This window comes from Jaculus jaculus, chromosome X (assembly GCF_020740685.1).
Source record: "Jaculus jaculus isolate mJacJac1 chromosome X, mJacJac1.mat.Y.cur, whole genome shotgun sequence".
In the NCBI taxonomy this organism is placed as follows: Eukaryota; Metazoa; Chordata; class Mammalia; order Rodentia; family Dipodidae; genus Jaculus; species Jaculus jaculus.
In genome coordinates, this window is record NC_059125.1 from 128,912,234 (window position 1) to 128,928,379 (window position 16,146).

At 38.6% G+C, this 16,146-nt stretch overlaps 1 protein-coding gene across 1 annotated transcript; it reads right to left on the bottom strand.

The window, feature by feature from the left end:
• Positions 1–1,258: 1,258 nt before the first annotated feature.
• Positions 1,259–15,353, bottom strand: Rap2c (RAP2C, member of RAS oncogene family). Its single transcript, XM_004653975.3, has 3 exons — positions 14,768–15,353; positions 12,109–12,421; positions 1,259–3,753 (listed from the first exon to the last, which is right to left on the bottom strand). Exons 1-2 carry the CDS (start codon positions 15,038–15,040, stop codon positions 12,143–12,145), a joined length of 552 nt encoding a protein of 183 aa, XP_004654032.1. The 5' UTR covers positions 15,041–15,353; the 3' UTR covers positions 1,259–3,753; positions 12,109–12,142.
• Positions 15,354–16,146: the final 793 nt, after the last annotated feature.

The following is a 16,146-nucleotide window of genomic DNA, read 5'->3' on the forward strand; positions in this document are numbered from 1 at the left end:
TTTGCTTAGTTCCACAAATTACAAATGTCCTGCTGGGTAATGAATTCAGCTTAACATAGTGATTAGCAAAAAACTTTTAATGGGTAAAACAAGGGATAAGTGAATTGGGATGTAGCTCAGTGGTGAGTTTGTCTAGCATGCACAAGGCCTTGGGCAAACTCTCTACTCTGGCACCTTGAACATCAAACACACACACACACACACACACACACACACACACACACACACACTCCACTCCACAACATCCAGAACACAAAGTGGTAACTGTGTTGGTTTTAAATTTATTTGTATTTTGAAAAATTCATACATGAATTTTGATCATATTCTCCCCTCATTACCCTCTCTTATCCCTATCCTCTCCCACTGAATCCTTTCCTTCCTTTCCTTTTATTTTTTTTTTGGGGGGGGAGGTTCAAGGTAGGGTCACACTGTAGCTCAGACTGACCTGAAATTCACTATGTCCTCTCAGGGTGGCCTCAAAGTCACGGTGATCCTCCTACCCCTGTCTCCCCAGTAATGGGATTCGGCTGAATCCTTTCTTCTTCCTAACTAGTGATCCACCTATATTCATGTCTTTGTGGCCCACTGTGTTTTGCTTCAATATTCATGGTTGGGGGGTTACTTACTGCAGCATGGGCAATTTATTAATAGCTAGACCACTTGAGAAAATAACTCTTCAATTCAGTGTACCAAATTAAAAAATATATATTTTATTTTTATTTATTAGAGAGGGAGACAACAGGAATGCCGGGGCTTCCTGCCACTGCAAAGCAACTCCAGACACGTGTGCCACCATGTGCATCTGGCTTATGTGGGTTCTGGGGATCAAACCTAGGTCCTTAGACTTCACAGGCAAGTGTCTTAACCACTAAGCCATCTCTCCAGCCCTCAAATTTTAATTATATTGTTAATACTGTCTGAAATCATGTATTCGTGGACAATTCCCAGCCAGCAACTTGGTACAGGCCACTTTTTGCACATGGATTAAGTTATATGCATTAGTTTTATCCACTATACATAATTTCTGATTTACTTAAAGTCATCCCATTTGATTATTACATTTTAGGGAATACTTTAGTTTTCTTCCATATACATCAAAATAGTGACTAAGGAAACAAGGGAATGAATGTTTAAGTTCTGTTTAAACGTGTACTGCAGTACACATTATCATGCTGATAAAAGTAATGACATTGAGTTATAAGGGATACTTAAAATCTAGAGTAAGAAGCAATATACCAAAGAATTAAAGAAACCAACCTCAGTAATACAGATGTCTATTTTATTAAAAAAGTTACAAACAGGTGGACTGCAGGGTCATCTTACAAAATGACAAGAATGAAATCTATTGGAAAAATTTTACTTTTACAAATCTTTATAGGTCATTGTTCAATGTCTGTACTTGTTATTTGAGATTTTACCTTTCACTGATAAAGTTACAGTACATTAGATCCATGATAATAGGTTACATGATTTTATTTGCAGAGCCCTACCGCAGTGATTTGAACAACTCCTAAACAGATGCCATAGTAAAGACAAGACATATATTGCATTTAATATTAATTTATTATCCTAATAAGCAACATGCAATCTATTGAGGAAGCTAAAATAACTTTTGGTCCCTTTTCTTAAAATGTGCTGGAGAAACCACCTTTAAAATCACTTTCCCCTGATTCCTGTGATCCTAAATGAATCCAAGTTAAATTTGCTGCTGAGGTCAATGACGATGAACACTGTGATTGGGATAGAGGTGAGGGGAGCGGGGAGAAGGAAAGAAGGAACAATATCCATAGTAAAGAAACACTGTATAAAAAGCAATCTACAGAAAATTGAAATCATCATGAATTCTTTGATTCCTTTAGAATTTCACAAAGCTAGTAAGGATGTACCACAGTCACTTAACCTACTTTGAAATGAGTGTTTGGTTTTAAGTTTGGTTTTAAAGTGCAAACTTAAATTAAGTATTCATTTCAAGCAGTTTGTAAATAAGGAACAATGTTTCAGTTGCCTCTTCCCTTACATTCTCACCATAAATTTCACAATTCAAGAACAAGAACTCAATTTGAGGGAATTTTATCAGGAATCAAATGCAACACGATTTAAAAAAAGGAAATCAAAGTTCAGTCAATTTCTACTCAATAACTAATGGTCATGCTGACCAGTAAATCACATGAATGTAGATATCACTTTATTTGAACTTCACACACAATATAAATTTAAAATCGCCACGCCCTTCCATAAACCATCACTGCATATTCGAGCTTTCCTTGACAAAGTTATTGAGCTATAATTATAGATCCAAAGTCTAGTTTTGGTTTTTTGTTTTATTTAGAAGCATGTTCAAATGACTAAAGCTGGGCTCCTAAAATCGAGAACTTTGGTGCAGTAGGTGAGCTGCAGTTACTAACTTCTGCAAATTAGAAGCACACAAGTAAAACCAAATAAAAACCCAACAACAAAATACTGTCAAACAATCTTACACAACTGAAAATTCATTGCTAGAAAAAGCACTCGTCATGATGTTAAAACTGAACCAAAAGATTACTCACTATACATTTCTTTTCTGTTTCTATACCTGCGTTTACTGGTAAAATGTTCAAGTATTCAGACAAAATGTGCTGATTAGGTAAACAACATGGAAGGCAATGGCTATTAGAAAGCACATTTGCAAAAATAAAAAATAGCCACACTTGGCGCTATTCTCCCTCCTGTTACACAGATTTTTGTCTCTACTACGAACATGCTTCTTGAGAAACTAAAAAGCAATCGTGATAGTGCAAGAAAAATTTAACAAATATTGCTTTAAACTATTATTCGGAAAGACAAATATTAAGAACTAGAAAGTGTATATGATATTATTTGAATTCAATTTTACATGTGCAGAAGTCTACTAGATGTCAATGACAAGCCCGACAGGCAAAGCTGAGCTATCTCTGTTTAGGTATACAATTAATTTACCATGGATACAATATCCCTTTTCAAAGGCATTGCTAAGTAGGTCATAACTAAATTTAGAACTTCACAGAAAGGAAAATGTTACTGCAGCAATTCAATGCTTTTAATGAGATTAACACATGTGAAAACCTAATGGAATTGGATACTTAACTCTAACTAGTGCTATACAGTCAATTTCCAATATCAATTGTAACTTTCAAAACGTGTTAATCACAAAAACACATCACAAACTGCACTTGATGAAAAGGGATATTCCATCCATACAGGTAAAGGATGATCTTTAGTTTCTTGTTTACAACACTGCCACACGTAAACAACGTCTCAAAGTATTAACCAACCATTTAAAGGAGAAAAATTTTACAAATAGGATGAAGCACTGATACGAGGTAATATACAGAAGTAACCATTTGTTTAAGGCTCAATTTTTCTCCATTATATCTTTCTTTTAAAAGGCATTGAGTAGGTAATACTGAGTTTTGAGTATTTAATAAATACAAGTTGAGAAACTGATTAAAGAAATCAATTAACATATTAAAAATTAAACCTTGCATATTAGCCATCAATAAGAACTGAAAAAGCTATAAAAGGACTGATTGATAAAGAACAGATTTCAAATGTATGGTAAACGTGCTAAGCATTACTGTTAAGGTCAATGGATCTTGAGGGCCAAAGACCTTATGCACTTCATTAGATGTATGGCAACATGCTGTAATAGAGACAGGTTTACCAAGGCTCAGTTCTGCAACCCAGGTTGTAAAGTTCTCCAAAGCAGCATCTGTGCAAATTTCCTCTGAGTTTTATCTGCAATTAAGATAAAATGTCATAAAAATATAAGAATATACAATATAGTCTTAATAAACAACACTGACAACAGATCCCTAAATATCTACAGTGTTCACAAGGATAAGCATTTTAAGGTGTAACTGTGTTCTTCATCAGTTTAATTAACAAAGGAATTTTCCATGGTCCTGCAAAGTCACCAAAACGCAGAAACATTGTTGGGATGCACTGAATGTAAAATAGTGTGTCTCTGTGAGTAACTACTGAGTTAATTTTTATATTTTTATTATACTTTCTACTTTCACATATACAACACTAAACACATTATTGCTGGTTTAAATGACCTTACAGTAAAGAAATTGTGGCAAATGATGCTTCTACTGTAGGCATGATGTTCGAATTTTAACTGGAAATGGTCTTAGAATTAAATGCTTATGAGTTAACTTCACTGCATGCTAGATTTTCCAAAGTTACATTGTGTGGGAATTTAATGTGACTCCATCAGGACACTGGTCCTCAGAGCTCTGGTTTAGACTAGCTGCTAGGTGCTAATAGTAGCTATCATTTCCTACTCTAGTCTGTCCTTTTTATGGATACTCTGCAAATCACAGGAACATCTCCTGTGATAAGTAGTCTGCAGTTCTTCTCTTAAAACTGACAGGTATCTGCTCTTCATTTAATACTAGAGGAAAAAAAAAATCTATCATTCCAACAAACATACAACGTCCTTCAGCTGTGCTCAATCACCAACTGACTTCTAGGGGGATGATGTTTATTTTTTAATGTCAGATACAAAAAAAAAAATGTTACTAACAAAAGAACGGCAACCATACAAGAATGCCAATTAAGAGCAGTGTCAGATCTCTAAGGGATCCATTAACATTCATAAATGCATAGTTTTAATTTCACTTGACAGCTACACTTCCCTTAGTGTCCAAAGAGCCTGAGAGAATGCTATATCTAGCTACATCACAAACATGATTGCTTTTAAAGAAATTTCTACTCATTTTTTTCTTGAAATTCTGCCACCTAAACATTAGGAAAATCTTCCCTTTTAGATGACACAGAAACAGTTTCTAGTTGAAATTAAGCCTAAAGTTCAAAGGTTAACTATTAAATTAGAACCTGGGTTATTTAAGTTTGAGCTAGTCCAGTTTCTTCATCATTAAAAATATCAAGAAAAACACTTCCATTAAAAGCTTGTTGTCAATGATATATAAAATAATACATGAAAGTGACTATACAAATGTTAGGAACTATTTTCACTTCCCAACTATGTTAGGGATTTCTAGGAAGAATCTTACCTGTTAAGACCAACAGTATATGTGTGTGTGTGTGTGTGTATACTTTTCACTAATTCATATTAGACTAATCCCAATTAACTTAAATTAATATGTTTGGTATAAATTTTAAATTATAGTGAATAAGAGAAAAAGCTTACAACTGTCAAATATGATTATATCTTTATAATGAAGAACTGTAAAATGTGATGACTTAATAGTTTAGACATTCTCTGAAATAAAATTGATAGAGCAGTTTTCTAATCTAGCTAAAATAAACAATACAAAAAAGCTTACCAGCCACATTCTATATTAAATAATGTTATATAGTCATTACTTTCAATTAACAAAAAAACAACTTGGTAACATTCAGTCCATCCACATTCCACAACACAATACTCCAGTGAAAACGAGAGCTACATATAACCTCTTAGTCATAATTAACAATATTAACATTAAACATACCTTTAAGTAAAGTATAAATAATGGACACTTTGCAAGAGAGCAATTAATTGTAATTCTGTACAGTAATAAAACCCAAAGCAAAATCTTTCATTATGCCAGGACAGTGTCTCAGATCAGAAGAGTACAGGACGGAAATGGAAATGTTCTTGCTCTACACTGACAGCAAAAGTTTTCTAGTATTAACACTCTCACTTTTTAAACGGAAAACTACCCCAGAAGCTTTTAAGTAGATGTCAACTCATGGGATATTGCATTCAGACACACTGCAAAGGTCTAGCTTGCTGCTTTCAAGACAAAACACAAGTTGTCCTTGTCCTTACTCTAAGCTCCCAGTAAGACATCAAGCAAAGCTTAATTCCAGCAGCTTCTACTAAACTCTAACTAAAAACTGTTTGGTCTTGCCTTCTAAAGAATATTTTTTCTAACAAGAAAATTATAGAAGAGTTCCAAACAGTAGTAAAAATCTTCTGTCAATAAATTCTGAAATCAGGCCTCCCAAGTGAGGTGAATTGGTACACAAGAGTACCAAACACATAACTGAAAGCACAAAGGTCATTCTTTCTGTCAGCTGGAAGAAAGAGGGGGATTCTTGGTTTAAGATGAACACATCATTTCACGAAGCAGCAGAATGCCTGGGATGTTAACAAAGGCTCCTGAAAGGCTTACCAGTTTGTGAATGTCCTTTTAGCTTAACTGGATTTTCCATTTTTAAATAAAATGGTATTTACTAGCATTACTTCTATTTGTCTTTTCCGCAAATATAAATGCACAATTTCAGTTACTTTCCTTCTAGTTTCAGACATATGTTCTTGAGATTTAACTGAAGGAATTTTTAAATTGTTTAAAATTTATATCTGAGAGAGAAAGAGGCGGGGGGGGGCACTCCAGGGCCTTCAGCTGCTGCAAACAAACTCCAGAAGCATGAACCACCTTGTGCATCTGGCTTTATGTGGATCCTGGGGAATTAAGGCTGGGTCCTTTAGCTTTGCAGGCTAGTGACTTAACTCATATCTGAGTTAAATATTAGTTGTGTTACTGAAACTCTAGGTTGCAATTCTATTATGACAGAGGGGTATTATTATGATAAATACTTAGAGTTAAGTCTTCATCCTATTTTTATTTATTTTATTTACTTATTTGTTTTGGGGAGGTAGGGTCTTGCTCTGGCCCAGGCTGTCCTGAAATTCACTATGTCGTCTCAGGCTGGCCTCTAACTCATGGCAATTCTCCTATGTCTGCCTCCGGAGCACCAGGATTAAAGACATGCACCACCACGCCTGGCTTCACCCTAATTTGTGTGGTATTCTTAAAGTTTACTGGGGATGCTACAGGAAGACTGAATAATTAGATATCCTCACTGTTATTCATTAAACAATGAGAGCAAAACCAAATCTATATCGCCAATGTCTTGAATGGAGGTGGATGCATACTTGAAGGGAATCATACATACCAAATGCATTTGGGGAACCCAGGGTCAACAGGAAGAGATTAAGTATTTTTCTTATTTCCTAGACCTAAAATCTCCAAAAGCTTAAATTAATATAATGATAAATTCTATTCAAAGTTCTCAAATACTGTCAACTATTGGTAATAAAGTGTGAGCTCAAAGATGTGATTCCAGGTGCTATCTTGGAATCAGACCAAGTAGAGTTACGCTCCCCTCAATTCTAAATTGTATTTTCTGAGTGTGATATTCCCAATACTGTAGCTAATCAAAGGAATTTGGGCATATGGTTTTGATTGGATATGTGTTCCAACAACTGACAGGCTTCTTCTCAGTTACATTATCTCCTGAATCATACAATTCCACTGAGAAGTAATCCCATGAGGAAAACTGTTCCAGTAGTAAGGCTAGAACACTTCCCCGGTGGCAATTCTCCAACTCCATGATGCAATTTTTGTTAATTCTACTGACAGTTCATTCTAAGCCAGAGAGGTAATGGAGTAAAACTGAAGAGCTCACATGTATTTCATTCTGCAAAAAATATATATATAATCAAACCTAAGAGGGAGCAATTAAAGAGGGAATAGATATACAAAAAGTCATACCAGAGCAAATCTAACTAAGCACCATCTGCTAGGAACCTTGTGGGGTTCAGCAAAGATCTGGGAGGAACAGGCAGTGGTGGACCAGCAGGCAAAGTAGCTCTGTTCTTCCCTCTTCTCCCAGTTCTGTTGAAGGCCATCATGGTACTCACTCCTCCAAAGCATGCTGCCTCCTACTCTCAAGTCCTCCATTCCACTTTGGCTCACCACATGAATTGAAACACTGTGAGCATGCTAAAGAAACCATGCCCCCCTAAATGAGGTAGGCACAATATGGCAGTAGCAAAGAAAGGAAGCACCTAATAAAACTGTATCTTCTGCCACAGAAATCTACCCGTGTTTTATTGATATGATTAATATTTAACTTGCATATGAAAATAAATGCCAGCATTTTAAAGGACACGATGTGATTTAATCTTCATTTTCATCTCACATTTACTAAACGCCCAGCATAGTATATCTAGTGAAAAGCTAGAAAAAAAAATGATTCAAAAATCATTCTGAGTCTATATTTTTATTTTAAAAATCCTGAAAATTCTAATAAATTTCACAGTATATAGAAATAGCTATATCCAGCTAGACTAAAGTGACATGCACAGATAGTTCAGTCTTTCAGGAGCCTTTGTTAACAACCCGGGCATTCTGCTGCCACGTGAAATGATGTGCGAGTCCTGAATCAAGACTCTCCCTTTTCTTCAGGCTGACATATATAATGAACTGAGGCTGACATAAATAATGATCTTTGTTCCTTCGTTTTGCTTCCTGGTGGTTGGTACTCTTATGCACCATTTACTCTACTTGGGAGAACCCATTCCACAAAATGCTCAGGAAAACAGCCTAACATCTCATAGACCATCAAATAGCAGTAAAGGACACCTTTTTTTTATCTTCTATATATCTTTCTGTCTTTCATCTATTTATCTATGTATCCATCCATCCATCCTTCCATCCTGAGCCAATACTTAGGACTCCTTCAATATCGCCTTTAAGAACTTGTGTTTGCCAAAGGTTACACCAAATTATTGCCTAAGTGATAACTTTAATGTACCTCCCTTTCAGGAAATGGATGGAATGTTTTAGTATTTTATTGTGCCAGATTCCTTCTCTCTGGAAATAACTGTAACCTCTCACTCCCCTCATCCTTCCTTCAAGGCCTGACTCAAATGCTACTGCTTCCAAGCTCCTTTAACATAGTAGTTCTTCAACTCCCTCCCCCATGACATTTGGCAATTTCCAAACATAATTGTGTTTGTCACAAGATGGGGGTGGGAATGATATCATCAATATCTAGAGGGTAGAAACCAAGGAAGCTGCCAAACATTTGACAATGCATAGAAAAGACCAGAGTATCGAGAAACTCTGCTCTCTCCTTCCTCTGGATCCCCTAAGCACTATGATTTACCTCTTGTATAGGATGAGATTGATAAAAAAAAAAAAAAAACATCCCTCTCAGTAACAATATACCAAAACAGAAAACTGTCAATTATATTCACTAATAGAAAAGAGCTATGATGTAGTGAATAAACAAGGCAAGGGCCGGGTGTGGTGGTGCACGCCTTTAATGCCAGCACTCAGGAGGCTGCGGTAGGAGGATCACTGTGAGTGAGGACAGCGTGAGACTACACAGTGAATTCCAGGTCAGCCTGGGAAAGAGACCCTAACTCAAAAAACAAAAACATAAAATAAAACAAAACCAGCAAGGCAAGGTTTACAAAACGGAGGGACCCAGGTTTTTGTGAAACTGGTGCTATCAAGTTAAAAAAAAAAAAAAAGTCCTTTGAAGCACTTCCTAGAATCTGCCAAGCTTCCTAACTTACACTAAAATGACTGCCAGAGGGAGAGGAAAAGGTAAGAAACAATCCTGACAGCCATGCCAAGAACCAGGTGTTGGGCAACAGACAAGTGACCCAAATTAAAGGGTGTTAGGAAATTCATGTGAGGAACTATCAGGAGCAATTTTTAGGACATTCATAAATTTTCCCTCTCAGTTTTAAACACAACCAATTATCAACACCAATCACAGGCTTTCTGTCTTAAGTACTGTTATTTCTAATTGAAGAGCAGGTACTTTCTAAATAAGGACAGACATTATTCAAGTCACAACCTTTACTTGTCTAAGTTGGAGCTTCAGTGTTGACCTGGACCTGACAACTCTGGAGCTCCATGATGCACAAGCTACAGGATTCAAAAGCCACCACCTATTTCTTTTTAGGCAAACAGTGTGCATGGATCATCTGAAACGTTACTAGCCTCAGATTACAGGTTTACATGCATATAAATTAAATCTTTTTTATGCCAGAAAAACAGCTGTATACAGTGTATGTTGTTCTAAAAGATCTTGGTCAGGGGGTTTTCTCTCTCCCTTCCTCCCTCCATCCCTCCCTCCGTCTCTCCCTCTCCCTCTCTCTCTCTCTTTCAGAAATAAGGCTGATTGGATATTTTATTTCAAGGACCACACATTTATCCATGTATTCTGCTTATACAAGAGCAAAAAAAAAAAAAGGCAAAAACTATACATTATTATAAAATGTATAAAAACAAGAAATATATATATATATAACTGGTTTGATATATTTTAAAAACCATTTACATGCATACTTATGGTTAAACAACTGAAATCTACAAATGAGTGAAGGGATGGAGAGATGGCTTCATGGTTAAGGCATTTGCATGCAAAGCCAAAGGACACTGGTTCGATTCTTCAGGACCCACATAAGCCAGAAGCACAAGGGGGCACATGGATCTGGAGTTCTTTTGCAGTGGCTAGAGGACCTGGTGTGCCTATTCCCCCCTCCCTCCCTCCCTCTCTCTCTCAAATAAATAATAACTAAAAATTAAAAAACTAAGAGTGAGTGGAAATGAAATAAACTTAGAATAATTCATAATAAAAGAGTTAAAAATAGTTTTAGAAATACTCCATTTCCCAACTTGGCTAAAAGTTGGCACTCTGTATGTATGAAGATAATTTTATTACATTTACTTTCTTATAGCTGTCTATAGTGAAAAGATGGGAAGAAAACTGGAAACACTGTAATTTCATTATTTATATTCTCTCCCTTTCTCTCAAATAAAATATACTTTAAAAAACTAAAACAAAGCATATATACTTATGTCATTTACTCAATTTAAAAGTGTCAGATAGGGAAACAGAACTTATTGGTAAAGATGTCATCACTGAAGGGAACTGGTTCAAACTTGAAGTTGGCTTACAATTTAAAAAAATGATTATGAAATCAAGAACATGGGACCCAATCACCTCATCATCTCCATAAGCCTGTTCTCTCTTCAACTATGCTGCAAGGGTGACACTATCATCCAAACATAAGCTAGACTACAGTCTGAAGAGCGACTTTATAAAATCACAGATGCCACTAGGCATAAGAAAATAAATGAGTTTTCATCCTATTCTCATATGCTAAAGGCTGATAAGTGAAAGCATTTTGAATAAAGCACTGTTGTCATCCTTCATTTTCAAAGATGACACTACCTGACAGGAGACCTTGTCTGAGAAGATAAATTAGGGACCTAGTCCTTTCTCTAGGGAGCACAAATAAAGCCAGACCTTTGATTAGGAATCATTGCTGAGATCTGAAATGCCTGTTGCCATTTGCAAGACTGCCTCCTAGACCTGAGGTCAGCCTTGGCTCCGAAAGATCAATTTCATCCCTGATATTATTGTCTTGTTAGTCTGGCATGTGCTATGGGATCTCAGGCATCCAGCCATTGGTTGTTTTATTATTAGTAGTGTTACTGTCTAAGTGAGACTATTTGCTCACTTACAACCTCGCTGAAAAGATGAATAATATTACCTCACTTTCAATGCTCAGTAATAACCCTGTTTTGCAAAATCTCTATTAAAAGAAACACCATCACGTCACTCAGTAAAAGGATGAAAATTTGTTATTGTTCTTATTGATTTATTAAACTAATGAGAAATGTTCTATGCATTTGGAGTGGTTCTAATATCGCAGATGATTTAAACAGACTGTCATTTAGTTCCTGTATTCAAATGAAGTCAATGTGCACTGTACCAATATAATTAGACCAGAGGTCACATAGGTCCCACAAGTGCAAGGTATAGATGAACATGATTAAATAATCACATTGTTAAATCAAGTACTTGGGTGATTAATAAATTCGTGGTTTCAACTATAGCATCTCTCTTACCCATGTAACGGGAGTGAAAATGGATAGAAAATATCACAAAACTCATCATCATCTGAAAATATTTTTGAATGCTTTCCCATGCACTATGAAGACGAAATCAGAAAAGCAAGGGAAAGATGCATTGTGCTTTGAATCATCCCCCTAAAGTGTTAGCAGGTAAGGCAAAGAGAACAAAATAGTCAGTCATCCCTTCAAAAAAGAAATCTAACTGACGAGAACACAGGCAATTTCTTACCTTTGTTTTCTGCATTTTTTAAGGTTTTCTATACTGAATGATAATGACTTTTCTGCTGAGGAAATTGATACTTTAAAAATAAAGAAAAATAATTAAAGTGTCATATCTATTAGTATTGACCAGTCTTTTGTTACATCAAAACCAAAACCACCACTGGTTCATACAGTTCAACCACCCACTAACCTGCTCGGTATGGCCATGACTGAGGTGATCTTTTTTACTGGACAACGCAAGTTGTACAACACTGATCTTGCTTCTCGGGCAGGGATGAATAGTTCATTTGCCTGACGATCTCAGCAAAAAGTTCATCCACCATTGATTTACTTTTTGCTGATGTTTCCATGAAAGGACAGCCCCATTCTTGAGCTAGAGCTCTGCCTTCTGAAGACATAACCTCTCTTTCTGGTTCCAGATCCACTTTGTTTCCTACTAGGATTAATGGGACTTTTTCATATCTCTTCACTCTGACAATCTGATCTCTCATTGGCTTGATGTCCTAGTCAAACAATCACAAGAGAAAGAACAAAATTATGTGTTTTTATAACCACAGCAGAAGTATTACAACATCACACAAAGTTATCCCTTGCTGATTATATGATCGTGAATCAAAAATAAACACTGTATATCCAAAGAAAGGAAAAAAAAATCATCATTTTTTTCCCCACTGAAATGGAAACAAGATTTTTTCCACAGGCACTACCTGCTAGTTTTGTGTCAGGAATCTATAATAGGTTGTACACTAACCTTACCACTCCTTTAGTCACTTCCCCTACCCTCAGTCTATACTGATTAAAAAAGAAATCAAGTTCCCAAATATGATTAATCCATTTGTACATACGGATGTTTGGTCATCTCCCTAAACATGCCAATTTGTCATTGCTCCTTTTAACACCTGTTATCCAGCACAGGATTGCAGCACCTAAGCAATTCCTGGCCACTTAGCAAGAGGGCTTTAGAGAAGGGGTTTTAGGTGGGAACACAACAAAACCTTTTCTTGAAAGACCAGCTTTGAAAACAGATTAAATAAAACATGTCATTTCAAATTAAATGTTATACCTTTGGTCCAGTAAAATCAAGTACCTTAAAACACACTGGAAACCATGATAACAGTGAGCACCTTTCAGAAAGGATAATGCGGGGGGGGGGGGGGGGGAGTGTTCTGGGTAAGAAGTCATATACTTTTCTTTGACTCTCTTTGCTTTTCTTACTAGATTTTTTCCCACATATGTATTGCTTTATCTAAGTGACTACAATAATATACTGCAAAAGAGAGTTATAGCAGTTTTTCAGTAACATGTTTGGGGAGGGGACAATAATATTACTGATTTAATACCAGCATTACATTTCTTTTGTTATTTTTTAACTTAAGAGATCTGCCCAAGTATAAAATGTATGCTTAGTTTGAAGAGCCACAGAAGGAATAATCACACATAGGTCGAATGTTATCAATTCAATTCAGTAGGTTAAGCAGTTTTTCTGGTTGTTCTTATGGAATCACAAGTTCAGCTGAGAATCCAATCTTAAGGCTTTTTGGACTCAAAATGTAAGTTTCCACTCAAATAATGCCATAGTTTCATACTCTGTATTTATGTCCAGAACAGAAGTGGATATAATGGAAATCTTATGAAACGCCCTTAAAAAGACTCCTAACCTCAAGAGAATCTGCTGATAGAATAACAAATCTCCTGAGGATCCTTTAGAAAGAAAATGCCTGTCACATAACACCTTCAGTACATTGGACTTTCTGGAGAAAATGCTCATATGATACTTTTGTTTGAAATTTAAGTCTACTTAAAATAACTTTAGTTTGGTCTCAATAGCTTTGATTCGTTTACTCAGAACTACTTTTATCTTTAAAAAGAAATCCTTTAAGTTGCCATATGAGGTTATTGGAAAAATGCATATAATACTTTAACTTAACCAAAGAATGTGAAATTAGCACATTACAAAGGCTAAAGCACTTAAGGTTTCTTAAGTAAGCAACATTAAGTGCATACCTTTAAATGCAGAAAAAAGTATCCATTTCCTAAATCAATGGCAGTCAATATAATGGGTCAATATGAGGTCATTTATTTTGAAGGAATAAATAGCAACATTTATTGCATCTCTTAAAATAATGTTTAAACCTTTAGTCAGTCTAGGTTGGCCACCCTGCCAGGATAACTAATTTGCATATTTTCTCTAATGAAAGACTAAGATACCAGAAACAATTTGGAACCACTGCAGAAAAGGAAAACCATTCTTCATTTTTTGTTGGTTATTAATCCTAGGTACTGTTCTGTTCATTAGATAACCCCCCCTTTCTGTTGCTCGCCCTCAAGTGAGAAAAAATGCCTGGGAGACAGGTCTTGTGTTCCTTGTCTTGCAGCAGTTAAGATTTATGATTCCAGTTGAGAAACTTAGGAATGAACAGAGAGGGGGAGGTAGGAAAAACAGAGACAGGTCTTACCTAGTCAAACGATAATGGTCGCCAAATAATTTGTCTTTCATAGTGCTATATTTACTGGAGATTATCTATTAAGTGTTCTGTTGAGCAATCGAGCCCATACTTGTTGAATCGAATAAGCAACTTCAGACGGTTACATCGAAGGGCTAAATATGTACATTTCGTTTTCACTTTTTTTTTTCTTAAAATAACTTTAAAATATTTGTCGAAGCTTCCTACTTTAGCACTAGCTATAAAAACAACTCGATATTTTTCCATGCCAGGAGTCACCTCAAAAACCGTACTATGTCGAACTTCCACAAGCAAAACACAGTCATTAACGCACGGTTCAAGCAAATCAGAAGTAGATGTAGGATTACCACACCCCCTTTCTAACAAATTACGAGACTTGGTTACCTGAAAAGACTGTTGATTCACCAGACTATAAACCAGGATGAAACCCTGGCCGTTTTTGATGTAGAGATCTCTCATGGAGGCAAACTGCTCGGTTCCTGCGGTGTCCAGAATCTCCAGCACGGAGGGGGAAGAGTCCACTTCGATCTCTTTGCGGTAGAAATCCTCAATGGTGGGGTCATATTTCTCAATGAAAGTCCCGGTGACAAACTGCACAGTGAGGGCAGATTTGCCAACCCCTCCGCTCCCTAACACCACAACCTTGTATTCCCTCATGAGTCTCACCTTCACCAAACTCCTACCCGAGGGGGGGAAAAAAATAACACCCCGCTAGCTGCGCTGCGGCTAGGCGAGGCGGAAGGTGGGCGGAAATCTGCGAACTGGGGAGGAGAGTGTCGAGAGCGGCCGAGGGCCCAACCAGGGAAGAGGAGGAAGTTGCGGGAGGGGGAGGGGAGCGAGCCAAGTGTCTGGTGGGTGGGGATGGGATGGTAATGCCCTTCCTATAGGAACCGAAGCCCGATCGGGCAGGGGGCGTGGGCAGGAGGGCGAGCCCCGGCCGCGGTGGCGCGAGGGTGGGGATCCGCTAGGCGCCCCCACGCTGGGAGGGCCGGGAGGGGGCCTCGCGGCCAGGGGCTGCCCGGCACCCCTCCCCCGCCCTTCACACAAAGGGGCCCTGGGACCCCGCTTCCTGCTAGCGCCGCCGAGCCGAGCCGGCCCAGGCCTTGGCGGGGGGCGGGGGGGGCTCTGCTCCAGTCCCCCTCGGGTCTCAGCACCGCGGCAGCGGCGGGGCTCGTCCGGCCTGGAAAGAGCGGGGAGAGACCGAGAGTCGCACTTGACCTTCCCACCACCGCTCCCTCCCGCCTCGCCAAAGCCGCGGCCTTGGCCGGCCTCCTTCCTGCTGCCCGACCGACCACTCGCACCGGTCGCTTACCCGGCCGTCCACACCCGCCCGGCTGCCCCGGAGGCTCCGTCAAGCCAAGGCCATGGCCACCCGCTGCTCCGGTGTCTCAGGGCCGCCGTGGCGCGGCGGCTGGCCGACGGGGAAGGGGCGGGGGCCGGCCGGCGGCGGCGGAGGCCGCAGGGACTCCAAGCGAACCCACCTCTTTTTTTTTTTCTCATACACCCCCTCACATCTCCCCCCCCCCCCCCAGCATACACCCGGAAGGGTTTTCCTGACACACTGGCTGAGGTGCCCCACTTCTCCCGGACTGGACGCGTTCACTTCCGGTGGGGAAAGTCCCACCTCTCCCAGGCGAGCCGGGGTGGCGTTACGGCCGCGCCCTGCTGAGCTAGCAAAGCGGCCAGGGCTCGGCTTGCAGGTCGGGGCAACGGCCTTGAGAAACCAGCCTCGGAGAACCTCCAGCGGGTGGCCTTGCCCGCCC

Bases quoted from the DNA above. Each gene is read 5' to 3' on its own strand.
- Rap2c (XM_004653975.3), bottom strand. From the start codon at position 15,040: ATGAGGGAATACAAGGTTGTGGTGTTAGGGAGCGGAGGGGTTGGCAAA. The intron at 12,422-14,767 runs GTAACCAAGTCT...TTGTTTGACTAG, and splicing joins TGAATCAACAGTCTTTTCAG to GACATCAAGCCAATGAGAGA.